The 22,594-nt window shown below is 35.8% G+C and overlaps 2 protein-coding genes across 2 annotated transcripts; both read right to left on the bottom strand.

Moving 5' to 3' along the window:
• Positions 1–9,314: 9,314 nt before the first annotated feature.
• On the bottom strand, positions 9,315–12,052 carry LOC131610013 (caffeoylshikimate esterase-like). Its single transcript, XM_058881867.1, has 8 exons — positions 11,699–12,052; positions 11,558–11,587; positions 11,142–11,271; positions 10,911–11,057; positions 10,658–10,788; positions 10,429–10,566; positions 10,223–10,321; positions 9,315–10,141 (listed from the first exon to the last, which is right to left on the bottom strand). Exons 1-8 carry the CDS (start codon positions 11,969–11,971, stop codon positions 9,926–9,928), a joined length of 1,164 nt encoding a protein of 387 aa, XP_058737850.1. The 5' UTR covers positions 11,972–12,052; the 3' UTR covers positions 9,315–9,925.
• Positions 12,053–21,124: 9,072 nt separating this feature from the next.
• LOC131646426 (uncharacterized) lies at positions 21,125–22,367 on the bottom strand. Its single transcript, XM_058916459.1, has 4 exons — positions 22,102–22,367; positions 21,412–21,739; positions 21,235–21,329; positions 21,125–21,143 (listed from the first exon to the last, which is right to left on the bottom strand). Exons 1-4 carry the CDS (start codon positions 22,365–22,367, stop codon positions 21,125–21,127), a joined length of 708 nt encoding a protein of 235 aa, XP_058772442.1.
• Between the last annotated feature and the right edge of the window lie 227 nt (positions 22,368–22,594).

Raw genomic sequence — 22,594 nt, forward strand, 5'->3', positions numbered from 1 at the left:
TTAGACTGGTAGATGGGTTTCCTAAGAATTCCATTTCAAGATACCCCGGCCTGATCGGAAATGCTCAAGAATATCGGGCTTGTTTAAATGAAAGAGCTATTCATTACACTGGGGCTCCACAGGAAAATACCCTAGTTGGCAATTTGGAAGGATCATCAATTCAAAAACCAAATGCCGTCATGAAAGAATCAATAGACCTATTCTGCTATAGCGTTCTAGAGGAAGAAGGCAGCAAGGAAGAGTACCTTCCTAGCGTCCTGAGGAGTCTTCACGGTAAACTGGACAGGAGCGCGCTTTGGAAGGAAAAACAACTCTATGCGCAGCGGCATAACACGTGGGAACGAAGTCGGATGCATCGTGTAAGGAGAGAGCGGCCTTTCACACCCCTCAATTCAAAAAGATTAGATATCCTACGAGAGGTAGACCACACGGGCCTAATAATCATACCATCGTGGGCTCGTAAGGTGGCGGCGATCATCGGGGAGGAATCGTGGTGCTCATTTCACCGAGTAGGAGGTCATCACACGAAGGACTACATGCAGCTCAAAAAGGAGATAGAGGCCCTGATTCAACGTGGTAAGTTGTGATCCTATGTAAGCGATGCTTTTTCATCATCCGCGGGCAAGAAAGATCCAGCACAGTCAAGAGCAATAAAGAGAAGGTCCCACGTAGAGGAAGACAAGAAGACCCGAGAAAGATATTCCAGGGGCTCGTCCTTTGACACACCCTAAACGAAAATTGGAGTATTTCGATGAAGGGGGTGAAACAGAAAGTTGGGGAATGAGGAAGCCATCAATCTTCTTCAGTGGAATGAGTATGCCCCGCCGTCGAGCAGTAATGAGAGAAAGCGCCAGTTTAGGCTTTTCTAGGATTTGAATAAGTTTGATTCTATAATGAAAAACTTGGAAGCTTGTAATAAATTAATTTCGGTAGGAGTACTCTTTTCCCTACTAGGGTTTTTAATGGGACACCTCCCACCTCTTCAAATCAACAACGAGTTCCATTAGAGAAATTGAGCAGCGAAAGTTTTAGCCAGCGTAAAGTCAAATTGCGCCATCGCGGCCCCTTTGATCAAGTCGACTAGGCCATCGCGGCCTCTGTCGCATTAGTCATATTGCGTCATCGCGGCCCCTTTGATCAAGTCGACTAGGCCATCACGGCCTCTACCGCATTAGTCAAATTGCGCCATCGCGGCCCATTTGATCAAGTCGATAAGGCCATTGCGGCCTCTGTCGCATTAGTCAAATTGCATCATCGCGGCCCCTTTGATCAAGTCGACTAGGCCATCACAGTCTCTATCGCATTAGTCAAATTGCGCCATCGCGTCCCCTTTGATCAAGTCGACTAGGGCATCGCGACCTCTGTTGTACTAGTCAAATTGCGCCATCGCCGCCCCTTTGATCAAGTTGACAAAGCCATCGCGGCCTCTGTCGCATTAGTCAAATTGCGCCATCGTGGCCCCTTTGATCAGGTCGACTCGCCTATCGCGGTCCCTCATCGCATTAGTAAAATTGCGCCATCATGACCCCTGTGACACAAATCGGCTGGACTATCGAGGACCTATGTCCTACAACTAGTCGGCCCCCCATGTTCTTGTGAACCAGACCTCGACTATCTTCGGTATACTTCCGCGTCTAAGAGAACACCTCATCGCGCTATGCAAGCCTTTTGTTGAGGAGAAAATCGTATAGTGTAAAACTGATTCATACAAGTCACAATTTTAAGCATGCGAGATAAAAGTTCAAAGCGAAATAAATGCATTCAAAGGAGGACCATAGAGGCCATAGTAACTGTGCATGCCACTCGGGGCTTAAAAATATTACACACTGGGGAACACAAAATAAAAATATTTCGGCAACTATAAATAGGGCTCCTGACCGATCGAGGGATAAGCAAGACGCATCTATCTTGAGCTTGTATCAACTACACTGCTCAAATCTCTAAAACTATACACTTACAAACTCCTGTGTGACATTGCCGGAATCCTCTTTCGGAAAGTAATCAAAAGTATTATGCAAAAACACTTGTAATATATTTTCTCTATTTCACTAAACCCTTACTCCTTACAGCAACCTAAACACTCAAAATAACTCCACCTGTCAACCTTTAATTTGAAATCATCAATTGTTCCTTCTTCGTACACAGTAAATTCCTCTTCAATGAATTCTCCACTGTAATAGATTTTGAGATGTACATACTCGTCCATCTTAAACTAAACCCTAAAATTAGAAACCATAAACATTTAAAAACTAAACCTAAAATTAGAAACCATAAACATTTAATTACTAAACCCTAAAATTAGAATCAATAAACATTGAACAATAGAATGATTTCAGAAACCTAAACAAAAACCCAAAAACTATAACAGTTTGTAGACCCATAAATAATTCGTGAAACACACCTGTAATCAACAATGGTATCGTCGATTTCACCTTCGATTGCACATCCACCATGCTCATTTAGTTTGTTAAAAGATATAACTGATTGAGATTTTACGACATTAATTTTTTATGTTATCTTTCCAACTAAACTAAACACCCACCATGTTCATTGTATACTCATGATTGAAACATTATTTACCCATGGATTTTTGCAACTCAATTAGACACATCCCATGCACATTATATACTCGTGATTGAAACACTTTTTACATGATGGTTGGATTCATTATTAATGTATGAAGCAAACATAGAGCTTATTAAAGGATTAATTTCATATATAAATTATAAACTACAAAACAAACATAGTGCTTCTTTGTCCCAATTTTTTGAAATTTTTGTGTCTCCTTAAAAATAGAAGTTGACCCAAATAAATATAGAAGAAGCTTTTGTATTAAAAAGTGATTTTTTTTATATGAAAAAAAACTTTTATAAGAAGATGATGAAACTTACTTTTTATAAGATATACAAGATTTATTTTTCTATTTTGGATCTTCTAATTCTAATAATTTACTTTAGTTTTTATGACTTTATTTCCCGTCGGTTGCAATATACTTTAAATTTTTATTTTTATCTTTATTTCTTGTCGGTTGCAATATACTTTTAATTTTAATTTTAATTTTTATTAAATATGTTTTTATGTTTTATTAAACATGGGATTTTTATTAATAAATATTCACAATTTGATATACTAGAATATTTTTATAGATGAAGAATAATACATAAACTAAACTTTTTTATGAGAGTATCAATATTTTATTGACATAGAAAAGTAAGGCATTTATTTATAACATATTTACTTTTAAAGAAATTACTAAATTTAAATATATTTTTGTTATTTATATATTTAATCAACGATTATTTATTTTACTATTTTAATATAATGTATATCCTCATTAAAATAATCTTTTATTTTGTAAAATATTGCATTAAAATTAAAAATTTAATTATTTACAAATTTAATATATATATATATATATATATATATATATATATATATATATATATATATATATATATATATATATATATATATATGTAATTTACAATCTGATTTAATTGGTACTAGCCTGTAGGCAGACCATTTGATACAATGCATGTAAACATGACAATTTAATTGTTATTTTTGTTTAATTTTAATTATTTATATAATTAAATATGTGATAAACATTCTTTTATTTATATATATATATATATATATATATATATATATATATATATATATATATATATATATATATATATATATATATATATATATATCATTTTTGTTTTGTTCTGATATAATATAAAATTAATATATTGGATGTTGAATTTCCACTTAAGTGCATGAGGCAACTTTTAAAAATTAATCACATATTAATAAATTTAACATTTCAAAACAAACATAGACTTCCTCAAACTAACAAATTTACATTTAAATTAAGTATTAAATGATCCAAGAAAATTTACATTTAAATTAAGTATTAAATGATCCAAATGAGAATGAATGAGAAGAGAGAGTATATTATCAACATTCCCAATTTGACTATTAACATTAGCATCAAAATCTTTGGTTTAATTGATTCTAATAAGTAAGTACATTAGCTCCGATTTTAATAGTGATTCTGAAAGTGAGAAAGATTCTACTCGAATAGACACAAAATTTAATTTTTAGAGTTCATCTTATTTGTTAAATTAATGTTTCTTAAATAAAATATGTAAGGATGTTTCATATAATATAAATATATTAATTGTTATTATTATGTGATTTGTTTTAATTAATTTTTTTAAAAGAAAATTGGATGATATTTTAAAACTTAAATAGAAAATATAAAATAAGTTAAAAAAAGTAAACAAATTTAAGAGTATAAAACTCATACACACAAAATACAACAGTGTAAAACTAAATGTTGGAAAGAAACAAAACACTTATAATTCTCTAACAAACTCTAGAAGTTTATAGAAACATATAATCATGACTATAAGTATTCTAATTCATTTTTTTTACTTAATTCGGCTAACACCAGAAGGGAGCAAGGGAAAAGTAAAATAATCATCCTATAAGATTAAATAATAAGGAAAATGTGTGACTCAATATTAGGTTGGTTACCAATACGAAAGACTCGTTTAAAAGTCATATTTATTAATGTCGAGACGTGTAATCGATTCGAATTAGATTAGTTTTTGGTTTAAAAAAATGTTCAAACCGATAATATTTTCATGAGTTTGGTTTGGTTTTTAATATTTTCAAAAAATGAAGCCGAATCTAACTAACCGGTTTAATTTGATTTGGTGAGGTTAGAATGATCGATTTACATCACACATTCTTTCTACTATTATTTATTTAAATAATACATTTCATATAATTTTTATTCATCTATATCATATTCTACTCTTCAAACAACTTAAAAGTTGTACTTAATCCATACAAAATAGTAAAAAAATAAAACACGATAATTATAACAAAATGTATCCATATACAAAAATTAACATGATTCACATCTTAAATACATATTAAACGAACTTGAAACATGAAGAAGGATAATTGAAGCTATAGGTTCAATTCACGAGTTTGGAAGTTTTTAAAAACAATCAAGAATTAAACCAAACAACATCGATTTTCATTGATTTAGTTCAGTTTTTGATCATAACCAGAAAAAATCAATTTTTTTTCAATTTAATTTAGATTGTTCATTATTTTTTGTGATTCACTTACACCTTTAACTTCACTCCAATGCACGAACTCCGATTCTTTATTAGGTTGAGTTTGTGGCTAAGTTGTATGAATAATTTATATTAAATGTTGTTAATTAATTTAGTTATTGATTTTTAGTTATTGTATGAATAAATTATATTAAATGTTGTATATGATGATATTTCTCCCCATCACAAATCTAGCCTCAGACCTACCAACTATTTCCTGGAGGACACATTCCCTCGAAAAAGGGATGGTTCCACAGCATCTCCCTCCTCGGACGATGCTCACGATCTTGGCGCGTAGAACACATACAGTGGCAACATCAAGAAAGTTTCGGAGAACGTATCGAGAACTTATCACCAGATCCCTTTACCGACCAACGTTGATCCCTTACTAACAGTCTTGGTTGAAGCACTCAACAAGACAAACTCCATGATTCTCCAGCAAAACAAGAGGATTGGGGCGTTAGAAGGAGTACCCCAGTCAAAATCTCCCCCGTGGAGACACCAAAGACATTCATGGAGTCCCTCTTTGTGGCTCAGGGAGCGTTGTTCAAACCGAGGAGAGCTAGAGTCCCTAACTGCCAAGAAGCACGATTGCAACTCTCCCAACCAGAGCCAACTCTCTCCTACATCCAAGAAAATTAAAGAAAATCTGCGAGCAGAGACTCGGTGGACACCTCCAAAAGGTCGGTCAAGAAGCCCATCTCCCCGCAGAGATTGCCGACACCGCGCGTCTCCTGCCGATCTCCCAGTTCCAACAACGACAACAAGCCTCGAGGCCCGTTGTCCCTTGACATCATGGCTACCCGGATACCTCAAGGACTGGAGAAGCCTCCCCCTTTGGGCACCTACGACGGTACCATCGACCCTACCGAGCATATCGAAAACATCGACGCCCTGCTTGATTACCGCGGCGTCAGGGCGCCATCAAATGCAGGTTGTTCCCGACCATTCTGCGGAAGGGGGCCATGGCATGATTGGCATGATATAAGAGCCTCCACGGCGGGTCCATCACATCCTGGAAATAGTTTGGGAGAACCTTCTCCAGGCATTTTAATGCCTCTCGTCGCCACCCAAAGTCAGAGGCATTGCTCAAAGCGATCATACAAGGTAAGGACGAATCTCTCCAAGCATACATCGAGAGGTTCAACAAAGAAGCAGTCCAGGTCTCTATGACCGACAACATGAAAAAATATTTCCTCGAGGGCCTGCGTCCTCACAACGACTTTGCCAAAGTTGTTGGCATCGAGACTCCCTCCACCCTGGACGCCCTCCTCCTCAAGGCCCAGGGTTACATTCAATACGAGGAAAAGAGACGACTAACGCTGCCCGAAACTCCAGGCACCAAAAGAGTGAGAAGTCCTCGAGATCCGAAGACCCCTTGACATCTCGTCAAGGAGGAGACAAGAAAAAAGAAGACAGGTTCCCTGACTCCCGGGAATACAAGGGCCCAGCTGGTCGTTTCCACGAATATACTCCACTAGTCGCCTCCAGAAAAACGATATTTTCCGAATGTGCTAACGCATAATTCCAGCAGGCCAGGGTTCATTTTCCCCGATAAACACAAGCCAAGCCCAAAACAGACAAATCCAAATACCGTCGGTTCCGCAAGAGCCATGGGCATACTACGGAAGACTGCATCCATCTGTAAAGAGAAAATTTGAGGAACTGATCAGCGCGAGCTCCAACAAAAATTCCACCCTCAACACCACTCGGGGAAACTCTGTCCAGATTGCGTTCTATAGGGAGGAACTCCCAAGCGGCTCCCTTAACTCGAGCATTCCTCTACTTGTAAGGGCTCAAATGGTGAACTTCGATGTCTAGCGCATCCTAGTCTACCAAGGCAGTTTGGTCGACATTATGTATTCCCAGCTCTTTTCCACACTACATCTAGATGAAACACATCTGATACCTCATGTAGGCTCTGATCTGTAGGATTTCAATGGTGCAGTCACGAAACCCTAGGGCTACGTAGAGTTAATCGTCACCTTCGTAGCAGCAGAAACGACCAAGTCTATCAAAGTATAATTCCTTGTGATAGACTGCCCGTCTCTCTATAAGTGCATCCTCGGAGAGGCCTACCCTGGCTGAAATTATAGTCGTACCCTCCACGGTACACCTGAAGATGAAGTACTACACCTCTAATGGACTCGTTGCCACCCTACATGGGGGCATCAAAGCTGCAAAGAGATGCTTCAAAGTAGCCTCAAAAGAGCTGAGCACTATCAACGCCCCGGTCAGAAACAAGCCTACTCTGCCCAACAATTCAGAAGAGCCCAAGCCACTGCCCCGCGTCGACTCTATCAACCTTGACAACCACTTCTCCAGAGACGACCTGAGAGATCAGAAGAAGAAAGAGAAGAAAGCTTCGTCGACCACAATGGGCGAAAACCAAAAGACCACAGATCCTCTGTGTCCCATCCCCGACTGAGACTTTGAAGTCATCCTCCTTGCTGACGACCCTAGCAGAGGATTTAAGATCAGCACAAGCATCCCCGGCCCAGCGAGAAAGCAAAATAAAGTCAGCCTCAGGTAGAACGCTGACCTCTTAGCATAGAGCACGACCAAGATGCCCGGATTGGACCTGGAGATCGCATGTCACCAGCTGACCGTAGATCCGACCATTAGGGTTATAGTTCAATGTAGATGCCGACAGTCCCTCGAAAAAATAAAGGCTGCCAAGTAAGCTGCAAAGGACCTCGTAGAGGCAAACTTTATCTCGAAGGCCAAGTACACCACTTGGTTATCCAATGTTGTACTTGTTAAAAACTTGAATTAAAAGTGACGTATGTGTATTGATTATACTGATCTCAATAGGGCTTTCCCCATAGATGCATATCACCTTCCAAACATATATAAACTTGTTGATAACTCTGCAGGTTTCAAACTTATGTCCTTCATGGACGCATATTTTGGTTACACGGCCTTCATGATTGAGTCGGGCAACTATTACTACAATGTAACGCCTTTCGGTCTGAAGAACGTCGGGGCTACCTACCAGAGAAGGATGAGCAAAAAATTTCGAGGAGAAATCTGAGACATGCTTGAGGTGGACATGGACGACATGATCGTGAAACACCAAGAGGAATCCAATCATGCGGTCCACCTTAAGAAATTCCTCGACCCGACTAAGAAGTGGAAAATGTGATTCCACCTGAAGAAGTGCACCTTCGGGGTACGGGCAAGAAAATCCCTTGGTTTCTACCTTACGGAACGAGGAATCGAGGTCAACACCAACAAGTGCATAGCCTTCTCCAAAATCGCGACACCGAGCTCGAAGAAATAATCCAAACTCTGAACGGGATGCTCACATCCCAATCTTGTTTTGTGGCCAAATCAGTCCAACATGATCTCCCCTTCTTCAAACTCCTCCGCAAGGAGGAAACTTTCGAATGGACGCACGAGTGCGACCAAGCCCTCCTCCATCTCAAGCAACCGCTACCGAAACCACCGGTCTTCTCCCGTCCAAACAACGGGGACACCCTTTATCTCTACCTCGTCGTCACGGCCGAGGCCGTCAGCGCAGCCCTTATCCGGGAAACACTTGTGGGGCAGAAACCCATATACTTCACAAGCAAGGTCCTACATGGTCCCGAACTCAAGTATCAACAAATCGAGAAAGTCGCTCTTGCCCTCATCAACGCGGCGAGGAGGATGAGGCACTACTTTTTTGCCCTTACCATTGTGTTATGTACCGACCAACCCGTAAAGCAATTATTGGGACGACCAGTAGGGATGGCAAGCAGACCTGCACCCGCAAGGCCCACCCACACCCGAACCCGAGTCAACGGGTGAAAACCCGAGTTGATTGGGTTTGGGTTCGGGTGTCACCCGGTATTTCGGGTGTGGGTTTGGGTAGTGTGAAACCTGCACCCGAAATTACACCCACTTATATATATACATTCGGGTTTGGGTGCCGATTTCGGATGCAGGTTTGGGTAGTATGAAACTCGCACCGACCCGTTGCCATCCCTAACGACCTGACATGGCGGGCAAAATGCTCAGATGGTCGTTGGAACTCTTTGAAATTTGACATCAAATACGATAGAAGGAAGGCCCTAAAAGCCTAATTATTGGCTGACTTTGTGGCCAAAATTACCTTACCGGCCTCCCTGATCCGAGGGGCACACCAATGGACCATCTTCGTGGACGGAGCCTCTAACTCCACGGGGAGAGGAGCAGGCATCATCATGGAAAACAAGGAAGGGATCTTGGTCGAAATATCTCTCACCTTGTATTTCCCAACCTCTAACAATCAGGCGGAGTACAAAGCCTTTCTCCTGGGCCGACGGTTGGCCGAGGACCTAGGGGCTGAGGAGGTCGAAATTTGCAGAGATTCTCAACTCGTCGCCCTCCAGGTCCGAGGAGAATACCAGGTTAAAAACAATAATCTCTCAGAATACTTGGCCTTGGTAAAAGAAAAGATAATGAAGTTCGCGTCCATCGAAGTAAAGCACATCCCCCGCGAACACAACATTCAGGCAGATGTCCTATCCAAACTCGCAAGCACAAAAAAGAAAGGAGGAAACAAATCCTTCATCCCAGAAATCCTTCCCTGGTCAAGCATCAATGGTGTAATTCATAATAATTTTTGCCGAAAAGATTTTAATTTTAAAATTGAGTTTCAAGACCAAAAACTTAAAAACTAGAAATAGACTCTCAAACTCACTAAATCACTTGCACTAATGTCTATTATTTTTCAGTTTCATCTTAGATCATGACATGTATACAGTTGAAAGTTAAAAGTCATAAGTGTAACTAACTACCATTAATAAAATTCCTCATATACATTTCATCAACCTCAATCATCTAGAACACCTAAACTCAAGCCATGAGATAATGTCATTATGAACAGAAGAAATCCTTTCATCAGGTTCACCTTCCAAAATACCATGGTAACCTCCTTCATATATCTTTAGAGTCTTATCTTTGCTACAAGCTTTCTCATAAAGAAATTGGCTCACCAATGGATCTGTCACCTTATCTTCTGCTCCATGAAGAATCAATAATGGAGCCGAAACCTGAAATTGTATATCACAATGATTGCATGCAGAAAAAACATAGCTATAATATAGCAGAATTCCAACAATGCAAAAACTAACCTTCTCTAACTGTGATTCAATATCTTGTGTAGCACTCAAGAGTTCCATTCCGGTTCTTAATCGCGTTTTATCATCGTAAGAAACAACATTGTAACCGGCCTATAAGAGAAAAAATTCATAACATAATTCGTCTGATTAATGATTATTCAATTACTAGGTAAGCATTGAAGAACAAGGAACTGATTTTGATTGACAAAGTTACTAACAAATTTTCTTTTGCCGGGTTCTCGAATAATCAGCTCGGTTAGATCCTTGTAAGGGAATAGTTTTGCCTTTGGCATCATTTTAGATAAAAGAGTTAACACATTCAAAATTGTAGTTGATGGTATCATGCCTTCTGAAATCTTAGCACCAAAGAAACAGAACAGCATGTCAATATCAATATCGTGTCTGGTATTTGTCTGTTGTGAATGAAACAGAAAGAAATGGACATACCTTACACATTGGTGCTACAAGGATGACTCCATCCCAATCATTAGGTTGCTTCAAATGAGCTTTAAGAGCAATTGCTCCACCCATCGACTGCCCGAATATAAATCGCGGCAAATCTCTCACCTCAGGTCTTGCTATCAACACAAATAAACATATTAAAAGAAAATCGTAATCAAATACGGTAACTCAACCTCAATCGCACTCGCATAGAGAACGAAAGTCCTAACATTAGGAATGCAAATATTAAAGGCCATACCTTTAATTTTTGTAGAGTATTCTATAACATCATCAACCAAATCATCGAAACTCGGTACATAACCATGTAATCCTTCGGATAAACCGAAACCCTCAAAGTCCATTGCATAAACACCAAATCCAGAAGCAGCAATTCGCCTTGCAATACCTGAACAAAAAATCAAATGAAGAACACTCCTTCATCATAGTTGACATGTTTCTAGAAAATCAATAACACAGTCTAAAGACAAACCTTCAAAGAAGAAAGTGCAAGTACTGCCATATCCATGACAGAAAAACAAAGCCCCTTTGATTGGAACGTCGTGTTTTGGCATCCAACTTTTGCAGAAAATCTCCAATCCTCTTGAATTTTTTTCATACCACTGATAATCAAAATTAATAACTTGACATCATTTTTCAAACATATACTACTGGCCAAGCAAGCAAAAGCTATGAAACACAGACACCCTGAAAACGACTCTGACAGTGACACATCGGTATGAGTAATATTTAAAAATAAATAAATAAATTCGACGTAATCACATGTGTCGGTACAGGTGTCCGACACAGACATGGTCACACACATGTCTGGACACGCAAATGCCTTATTTTTAGAGGTGTCGGGTATAGCAATAGACATTTAAAAGAAAAATAAAACAAAAAACTTACTTCTTGAGTTCTGATTCCAGCAGGTGCAGTCTATTAAAGAAAAAGAAAAGAGATTGAAATTTGAAACATACAATACAAGTCATGATCCTCAAAATTGGAATATGAAATATAAAAAGATTGTGCTATAATTTGATTAATCACCTTAAATAAGAAATGGTCTAGTTGGTGTTGCACATGAGTGAAGGCTTGTCGAACATGTCTACGAGAGGGTGCAAAATCAAGGTTTAGAGAAGCTATGGAATTCAACTCGTCACTAATACCTTCAATCGTTGACTTTTTCCTTGCGTTCAATCTGAGTGTTGTTTTTGCAGTGTGTTTGATTGAAACGGATATTGGACTATGATGATAGTGATTGAGTGGATTATGGTTTTGTGATCCAAATCGGAGTGTTGTTGTATTGAGAGAGAGGTCCATGGTTGTTGAGGTTAGTGGAGTTTGAACAAAGCATGTGGTGTTGTTTGTTTTGAACGATGTTGAGTTGAACAAAGACTTTGATTAAACGGGTGTGGCAACATGTGTAATTTACGTTGTTGTCAGCACACGTTTTGAGTTTTGAATTTTTGACTATCAAGTGATTCAAGTCCATGAAAATGGGCATGTTTTATTTGTGACTATATTTGACTAATAGCGTGACGCATTTATATGTTTAATGGATAAACTTTCCAATAACCTTTTACACATTCCCAATGAGAAGCTGTATTAATAGTGATCCATTGAAGGTTTTTTTTTTCTTTCTTATACTAATAACAAAAAAGTGGAATTGAGAGGTTTTATAGAAAAATATAGATCTTTTGAGAGAAGAATGAAAAGAATGAAGATAAAAGAAATTGGGCTGACATACTTTTTAGAGGTTACTGTTTTTTAATCACATATGGGCTTCGACTTTTCTATATATATTTTTTTGGCATTATTTATCCGTTCTATAAGACGATGATAAGCACACTCAATATTGCATGTTTTTATCGTTATATCTGTGTGTCGCGGTGCGAAAAATATCCTAGCGTATCGCACGTTCAAAATACAACAGAGTTGTCATCGAATTTTGTTTTTTTTCAAAAGGAACGAGAAAATATCGATAAATCCCACAAAAAACGAATGATAAGATAGTCATCGCAACTAAATTAGGGCTCGCGAGTCGGTTATGCAAAAGGAAGGTATTAACTCTTCTCACATCCATTGTACTAAATGTTACTCATTTAGTTAGTTTTGTGGTCGAATGTTACTTGATGTTTACTCGTGGTCTTCTACTTATTATGCGAGAAAAAGAGAAAAAAATTGGTATTTTTATTATTGGGCTCGACAAAGTTTCAGAACCTTGTGCCTACATATTTTTGTGTGCAATGGAAAAGTCAAAGCTTACGTAATTTTTGTTTGAAAGAACTTTGTTTGTGAAAAAAATAGTCTAGTCGCACTCGGGAGGAAAAAACTGGTTAAAAAAATTTGCGCTTGGGCGAAAAAGAGATTCGCACTCAGGCGAAAAAGATGATTTGATGAGTTTGAACTGTTTTTAGAGGATATGAGTGTCAAATGTCCGAGCTATGTAGCTCGTATTCAAGCACTTAGGGAAAGATTGAAAATTCTTCCGGCTCGTCTGTTTAATCAGTTTATTTGAAATGAGCGAAACGAGTTTAGTATTTAACTCTTTAACAGTGGATGAATATCAAATGACCGAGATATTCATCTTGTATTCGGATACTTGTGAGAAAGGTTGAAAATTCTTCTAACTTGCTCGTTTATTATCCCTTGAGTTGAACTAAACTCGCTTAATTAAAGGTATTTTAACTGGATCGCAATTACTCGAATGACTTAGTTATGCAACTCGTATCCGTTTAATTTAGGAAAATGTTAGAAATTATTTCAGCTCGTCCATTCGATCCATTTATTGAGAAAATGATTTGAAAACGACTTGACGTTGGATCAAGTGCTAATTATTATGAAAAAAAGATTTGAATAATCGGAGAAAGATACTTGACGTTGGATCTAGTTTGTTCTTGTTCTTTTGAAAATGATTCATTTTATGATATTCTTAATTAATTAGCTAAAACAAAGAATAACATAAAGAAAGCGGTAAAAATATTATACATTATGAGAATGAGAGTACATTTGTCCAATGGAGATATAATGAAGTAAAGTGAACAAGATAAAAAAATGAAATGTAAATCAAACCAATCAAACACAAACAAAATGATATAACGTGAAAATGGGTGCAAGTTATTTGAATGGTTTCGATTTATTTTAAATGAAAATTAATTTTTGAGATCAAAGTTGCTTAGTTAAATCGGTCGAATTAATAAAAAACGAAGACAATTGTTTAGTAAAATTAACCAATTAAAGTTAATTAAATTAATTAAAATAATTAATTAATTTTCTAACTAAAAGAACAAAGATTAAAATTGAAATAAAAAAAGAGAAATGGAAGTGCGAAAAGAAAATGGGGCTGTAATTAGAAATGGGATAAGCCTAAGCTGCAACACAAACCCAACAAAGAAAAGGATATCCATTGGATTAGATATGCAATCGCGGTAGAACAACCTAATTGAGCTCACATGGGGACCCTGTATGGGGACCATGTATGTGGGGATCCTATATAGGACCCCCTCCTTCCACTAACAACCAACAACGCATCAGGCTGCAACTTGTGGTACTCCAAACTTAAACCAAAAAAGCACTAGATTTTATGGACGACCAAAATTAAATATGGAAAATGCTATGATCTTCATCTTTCTCATTTTATCTTTCCAACCAACCATGTTCAAATGTTCATAAAATACTCATTTCTCAACGAAAATTGACAAATGAATATGCGTTAGAAAGCCCTCATGACGTAGAACAAAATGGTATCAAGAAAATTCATAAAACAAACAAAATCAAGGATAATTATGGGCACGAAATTCACAAAAAAAAACGGGTTTGATTCAAGCATATGGCATGGATTTTCATGAAACAAAGCAAAGATTCACATTTTTCATGTTGTTCTGAGGATAATGGTATATAAATTTGCAAGAAACATGCAATATTTGATCAAAAACGAAATTCACCAAAAAAGCACGTAAACCCTAACTTTTCAAAATCAAATCAAATGATTATGAAATGAAGTTGCATGAAATTAACAAAGGAATTCACTTAGTACATCAAGACACATCCAACAGGATCTAGAAATTAAGTCTTAGGCTTACTTGTGAAGCTTTGGCTTTTCCGTCAATGGAATTTTTCACCGAATTTGCAGATTTCGACTACTCTCCGATGAATCTCCAAACGAATTCCGAGCAATAAGATCTTGATCACTCTTCAATATCCTATTTCCCCTCTTCCAAGTTCTACAATAATTTTCTTATTTCTTGCAAAAAAATCAAGTACTCCCTCCGTCTCACAATAGGTGTCCTCTTTGAGATTTTCACACTTTTTAAGAAAATGATTAATTATGTTGATTTCAATGATAAAATAGTATCATTTACTAAAATAACCTTATTAATAATAGGTAGTGGAGTACTTAAATGAATTAAAATACAATAAATAAGGGTAAATTAGTGGAAAGAAAAAATAAATATTACATTGATATTCTAAATGGACAAATGATTTGAGACAAATAAAAATTAGAAAGAGGACACCTATTGTGAGACGGAGGGAGTACTGATCATGCCTTTATTTTGCTTCTAATTTTTCCAATTATGGTGATTTAATGTTGTTTGCATAAGACAAAATGATTGCAAATGAATTTAAATTCGTGCACAAAGTGGAGGGAGTTAGGATGTGAAAAATAAAAAGCAAGAATGGCTAGGATTTCACCAATTAGTGATTCATGTGAAAAAGTGTTCAATCAAGGATTAGGATTGCATCTTAGTGTCTTTGTTGGTGTTAGTTTTCTGCTGAAATGAGATTTGCAAATTGGTTATGGGTTTGTGTTTGTTTGGAGTGGTTTTGGAAGTGTTTTTTGGTTTATGAAAACCATGTGGTCCCAAATTGAATTTGGCTTGAATGGCTTAAATGTGACTTGAATTTTACGAGAAAAGGCTCGTCATTAACGCATTTTGGATATTTTTGAAGTAATTAAGTGTTAACGTGATCAAGTTTCAATAAAAGTATAATTCTCATGTTTTCGCTCCAGACTTTCTGCGTGGAACTTTGGGAAAATCTCTAATATTCTATTTTTGGAAAATTAATCGAAATTTTATAAAAGTTTTTTTTTGTCTTTTCAAGGACCAACAAGGCCCAAATGCATTAAATACAAAAGATCTAAGGTTGTTACCTTTTGATCTTTTCAACTTATCAAAACAAAAAGGTTCTAAGAGACCTATTTTCTTACAGTATGTACACTTATAGACTGGACGCTTATTTCCCTTATGATCTATGTCTTTTTTAGAATTTCTTTGATGCGTAAATCCTAGACCATTTTTATTTATGAACGATCTTTGACTAGATAAAATCATGTCAAGTTTTTTTTCCCATGGGTGAACTTTCCTAGGGTTTCACATAGATCAATTAGTTCTTTTATAAAGGAGCCACATTCTTTATATTTTTCTTTCAAGCTTCTAAGTTCTTATTTCTATTTTGAAAGAATCATTAATTTCCTTAAGATATCTTAGTGTTTCCTTAAGACCTAGGGTATGTTCTCTCAGTTTATCATTTTCTTCCACTAATTGACTACTCACTCTAAACAATTGTGCATAAGATGGTTTGATACCAGAAATAATATCTCCCTCGTAGGATGCCTTTAAGCATATTTCATCTTCTTCATTGGAAAAAGAATTTTTCATATTTCTTCTCAAGGTCTCCTCTTGTTCATTTGATGTTGAATCTTTCGAGAATTGTTCAACTATTGAGTATGTTCTTTCGAAGGATTTCACATGAGTTATATGATAGGAGTATGACGAGGATGAAAATTCTTCATTTTTTATTCCTTCATCTTTAAGTAATTGAACTAGTTCGTTCAAGTTTTCTACAATTTCATTCTTTCTTGGTTTTTTCTAAAATTTATGAAGGCTATTGTTTTTTTATTTAAGAATTGGATTAAATTTCAAATTCTTAATTATTAGATATTTGTTAGTGATACAGTTTCCAATATAATTTCTAATATTTCTAAACTTAGAAAACCATCCATATATCATTTCAATTGTATCCCACACTTCCTTGGCGATATTGTAATGATGAACATGTTAAACTTTTCTATCATCTAGATACATTGTTATAAGGCTCTTAATATTAAAAAATTTATTTCAAATTTTCTCCTTTTCTCTTTGTTCTAAAGGGAATAAGGTTTATCTACTACTTCATCATTTACTTAATGAGTAGGGATGAACGGATTATTGACTAATGTTTCCCATAATTCATGATTTAAACTTTGAAGAAAATTTCTGAACCTAGCTTGTCAAATATCAAATCTAAAGTCATTGAAAAGTGGTGTAGTGTTTAAAAAACATCTCTTGTCGGAAGTCATCTTCCTCATGAGACGATTAGTTCTTAAACAGGAGTTAGGAACATAAATAGTGGAAAAGTAAAAAATTGAGAGAAAGAGAAGACACTGAGATCTATAGAGGTTTGATAAAAAATAAAATGAATTACTTCTCTTCCCAAAATACGTATGTTGAGAAAACTAAGCAATGTGAGACTTCTTTGTTGAGTTTTGTGAAAATACGTATGTTGAGAAAATTTTGTTTTGCTGCATAAATTTTGTTTGTTGCAATGTCAATTTTTCAAGTGCAGTGAAGATTGAGTTAGAGAAATTTGATGGAAGAATCAACTTTGCCTAGTGGAAAATTTAAATCAATGATATTTTGATACAATTAGGATTACACAATGCGTTGAAATGAAACATTTCCAACATGGAGAATGAGAAGTGGGAGGAACTAGATTTGAGAGCTTTGAGTACAATTCACATATCTTTGGCTAAGAATATTGTTGTGAATGTTCTTGGTACGTCGTCAGCCAAAGAGATTTGGGAGAAACTTGAAGGGCTATATCAAGGAAAGGGTATATCAAATCAGTTGTTGTTGAAGGAGCAATTTCATAGCTTGCGTATGGATGAAGATACAAAAGTATTCGATCATTTAAGTATTCTAAATGACATTTTTTATGAATTAGAAACTATTGGAGTCAAGATTGATGATGAAGCTAAAGATTTTAGACTCATATGGTCTCTTCCATCTTCCCATGAGCATATTAAATCTATTTTTATATATGGAAAGGAAACTCTGAGTTATGAAGAAGTTACTAGTAAAATTATTTTTTAAGAAAGAAGATTGAAAGGTGAAGATAATACTTCATCAAACTCAGTGTTGGTTGCTAGAGGAAAGCCTTATGTGAAGAAAACAATGAAATGAGTGTGAAATGTTGAAATTGTGGAAAGATTGGACATATAAAGTATAAGTATTCTGATAGGGCAGCGTCAGAGAAGGACTTTGAGTCAAATGCTAGCAATGTCTCTCTCGTTGTGAGAGAGGGTGATCTTATTTGAAAATTAAGAAGTGTGTCCTCATAACATTTTCGTTGTCATAGAAAAGGACGAGTTATTGCTAGCTGATTAACATATGGACATTGATGCAAAGTGTGTTGCGAGATTATGTCGATGGTTGAAGAGCTTCCTACCAACATGGAAGTTACACCATAAAATTTTAACCTGGTTTTTGGCATGTGAAAATTCTTGAAGTGATTTAATTTTAAGTGAAGTATACTCTTCTTTAGGTGAAGTATGATAGTTTTTAAAACTATGATTGTCGGTGAAGACAATGTGAAAATTCTTTGAATGGTGTAGCTTCTAGTGACTATACTCTTTATGGTGGAATATGATTGTCGGTGAAGACAATGAAAGTTAATGTATTATTTTCAATCAAGGTGGAGATTGTTGGGTTTGGTTGAAAATACATATGTTTAAGAAGTCTCACATTGCTTAGTTTTGTAAAGGAATAGGGAGTTCAAGGCTTTATATATGATTCAAGTTTTTCTTTACAAGATATATCAGCCAAAAGTACTTTAAGCTTGTATTTGACTTTTTATATTTCTCTTTTTTTTTTGATCATTTTATATTTCTCTTATGCTCTTGTTTTAGTGTGTTGTGAGGGGTAGTTAAATAATTGCTTTGCAGAGGGCAGGCGTATTGGGACCTTAGGCGTATTGGGACCTTGGGCGTATTGGCCTTAGATGATTGAGGGTAGGCTATTTGTTGTAACAATTTTCATAGTGTTATTCTTTTGGTTGTCATTTGACAACGATCGTGATTTTATCTAAGATTTTAAAGTTTTCACTTAATCTCTTCTGTTATGATTTTGTTCAATTTTTTTCTATATTTTATTTTTCCAACAACTATATCACTAACATTGATTATTTACTTGTAATCGAGCTACAATGGTTTGGCATGTGATCATTGTTCCTATTCAAATTCCTCTTAATGACAGTGTTTCAATGCTATACTAGTTTCAGAAGAACATTGTTAAATTTGGCATCGTGATACATGTGACTATACGTGGGTCCTTTGGTATACGTGCTTAAATAATCTAGAAATAGACATTTTATTGAGTCTTTCCATAGTTTAAGTCTTCTCCTATGTACTAGGAAGTCAAAAAAGAATAAAAGCATTGGTGGGTGTAGTATGAGCATAGTGGGGGTGAGTTTCCATTTGCAACTTTCAAAATCTATACTACAGTTCCAATTATTTTGCTTCTTCCTTAATGTAAACGGGCTAAATAAAGCCCATGAAGCATGTTGAAATTGTTTATAAGTGACTCCATAAAGCAGAAATTAATCTGCCATCCCCAATTATACCTCACACCTCCATTTTTAGCGTTTTTACGTTAATGTCCTCATAGATCATCAGAAATTTTGAATTTTTTTGAGAAATATCAGAAATTTAATGAAAATTACTATTTTTTTACCGTGTGGTGTAACGGAAATTTTGAAATTTCCGTTATCGGAGATTCCAAATTTTGAAATATAACATACTGGAAATTTTGAAATTTTTGGTAGTTAAAAAAAATTCCGAAAATTTCGGTAGTACTAATGCTCTCTCTCTCTCTCTCTCTCTCTCTCTCTCTCTCTCTCTCTCTCTCTCTCTCTCTCTCTCTCTCTCTCTCTCTCTCTCTCTCTCTCCCCCATTTTCAATAAATTTTTCTTAAATAATATAATCGATAAAATAAATACCCGACATCATATATATATATATATATATATATATATATATATATATATATATATATATATATATATATATATATATATATATATATATATATATATATAATTGTCATACATATATGCATAAAAAACAAACTACAATGATTTTATATACAAATCTTCCTAGTGCGACCCGCATATGCTGATTCTCAAGCTTTGCATCATCAGCACAATTCTTTCTCCAACGGTTAGTGACGGGAGGCAATCAACAATCAGGTTTCAACTTCACCTGAACCTAATGATTCTCGTAGACAAAACCAACATCAATGATTGTGTGCGTACTCGTATACATAAGTGGAGCTAAGATAAGGGGAAAATATGATGTTAAGTCTCATGGAAAGGGAAACAAATACGACACCGTATTTAGAAGTAATAGGGTAACACGTTTCAAGAATCATCATCCATTTTCCCTCCCATGCACACCCAAGTGTTCTACGCGTAACACATTCCTAACTATAGAGACACTTTCATAGAACAACTTGGAAAACAAAACAAATCAGAGTAATGATGTACTTGAGTATCTAATTGTGTTCGTTTCAAAGACCAGGACTCTTCGCCTCATCCAAGTAAAGCTGCAATAGCATGAAAACCATAATTTCCATCTTTACCAACATCAATAATGTCATCGATGTATGTATGTAAGAAAGCGGGGAACTGTGACAAGTAAAGATGTCCTAAGGAGTTGGTGGACGGTAGGCTACCAATGGTCTATTGACTTGCTGTTTGTTTTGTGCATGATCTCTTCGTAGTCTGACTCCCCTGTGAAGCCTCAGTATGCTCCCACTAGCTAGGATCATGATGCACAACACTCTCTTGACCCTTTCTACTCTTCTTAACTCCCCTCTTTGGCTTGTACTTCACCAGCGGTGGACACATTGAAGTTGTGGATGGATATGTTAGATCGTAAACTTTTTTCTTTAACACCCTCTCACCTACAATATCCAAAGCACTGAAATATATCTTCAACTTTTCACACTCTTCTTCCAAATATCATTTTGTACTACTCTCATCATGATCGGGCTCGTGATCTGTAATGTGAAATTTTGTCCAGAATGCATGAATTGAGTCTAAAGGAACAGGGTTGCCTAGAAGTTAGAAACCTGGAAGCTAACACACACACACGGTAAACCATGTGTTGTTCTAATGAAGCAGTCATATTTCTCTTTGCTTGAACCAACAAATTTTACCTTTTTTAGTTCCTTTCCAATGAGTTGTATACATTGTCTTGAGACAAAACTGTGTAATCTAGCATAGAATGGAGTGTTATACCGATGCTCAATATTGACAATACTTTTTTGAAATGACACTCTAATGGAACCAAGTTGCAACTTCAACATGGTATTCACAGCATCCCAACTTCGGCATAAATCACCCCCGACTTGTAGTCAATATGTGTTTTAGTCTTCAATGAGCAGACTTCATCCTAAGATCCATAAATAGAAAAACATGATTCAACATGTTTTCGAAACATAAACATAAATGATAATAACATCAAAATGTCATGATCTATGTACTTGTTCGCTGTTGGGTTCCCTAAATGAATGACTCTATTAGTCCATGCAGCAACGAATCTCTCTTTATACAGTGTTAACAATGTTTCATTCACATACTTCACAAATAAAGGAATATCATCACTAACACTTCCAAAGTGCTTAAAGTGTACATCAAACTCATGTTTTATATTTGAATACATGATGTTGTTCATAGACCCGTGACTGTTCTCGTCTCTTTGATTTCACATATTCTTTACATTTCATGCTCATGTTTTTTGAAATATGGAACGGACACAATAGATGAGTTGCATTTGGAAGCACATATTCCATGGCATTCATGAATTCAAGTTCTCGGTCCATCACCACAACCTTCGCTAACAATTTTCCTGAACTAAATAATTCTTTGAGATTTTCTAGTGCCCATGCGAAATTCTCATCCCTTTCATATTCCAAATAGGCAAAGGCAATTGAAAACGTCAACTTTGTTAACGTAATACTAACAATCTCAAGCAGTGGTATCCGGTACCTGCACGAACAAAATGCACATAATCAAACAGCTCACTAAACATCCATAACAGATTCTATGGTGTGAAAAAAAGTTCTTACCTATTTGTCTTGTATGTACAATAAAATATTAAAACCACCTGAAAAATATGTAACAACTTGACAAAATTGGGATGTGTCAAGAAAATATCACCTAAAATATCCGAGTTGTCCCTATTTCTAGTCCAACACATGTATTTCTCTTTGTGAATAAGGCTCAATATTATTTGCATATCTGCCAATGTATCTCTCTTGCCTATTTTGTATGTTGATCTAGCTTTATACACTTAAGTAATACTCGTGAGGTTTTCTAGATCTTTGTCTTTTAAAGCAGCAATTATGTACCTAAGAGCCATATCGTACTTCGTCATGTCATTAACAAACTTTCTTTCATGATCTTTTAGATGACCCAATATATTATGGACTTCTAAATCATTATCTACTATATGATTGTGCGTCCTGTATTTAACAATCACCTTCCAATTGATACCACTTGGAATAGATCTCAACCTAAACGCACATTTAACCTTCATACTATAAATACCATCAGAGGAATTAGTGGTTTCGAATGCATTTATTCTTTTGTAATTTCCTCCTCTTTCACAACCCATAATTAATTTATCCTTCCTCCCTCATATTCCATTAGCAGAATTAGAACGAATAGTAATAACAACGATACCATGTTCTTTACTAATAGATTGTGCCCATTCTAAAACTTGTGATCGGGAAGTAAAAATTTGTCAATTGCAGTGTATAATTATTAATCGTTAGCAACGAATTTCATAAATGAGGGAAAACAATTAAAACTACGTTATTTCAATTTGAAACATATCGTATC

Source organism: Vicia villosa, linkage group LG1 (assembly GCF_029867415.1).
Source record: "Vicia villosa cultivar HV-30 ecotype Madison, WI linkage group LG1, Vvil1.0, whole genome shotgun sequence".
Lineage (NCBI taxonomy): Eukaryota > Viridiplantae > Streptophyta > Magnoliopsida > Fabales > Fabaceae > Vicia > Vicia villosa.

Coding starts and splice junctions, on each gene's coding strand:
- LOC131610013 (XM_058881867.1), bottom strand. CDS start 11,971: ATGGACCTCTCTCTCAATACAACAACACTCCGATTTGGATCACAAAAC. Junction 11,588..11,698: donor TAGACCATTTCTTATTTAAG/GTGATTAATCAA, acceptor TTTCTTTAATAG/ACTGCACCTGCTGGAATCAG. Junction 10,322..10,428: donor AACCCGGCAAAAGAAAATTT/GTTAGTAACTTT, acceptor TTTCTCTTATAG/GCCGGTTACAATGTTGTTTC.
- LOC131646426 (XM_058916459.1), bottom strand. CDS start 22,367: ATGGGTTGTGAAAGAGGAGGAAATTACAAAAGAATAAATGCATTCGAA. Junction 21,740..22,101: donor AAGTACGATATGGCTCTTAG/GTACATAATTGC, acceptor TTGTTCGTGCAG/GTACCGGATACCACTGCTTG. Junction 21,330..21,411: donor GGGTCTATGAACAACATCAT/GTATTCAAATAT, acceptor TTATTTGTGAAG/TATGTGAATGAAACATTGTT.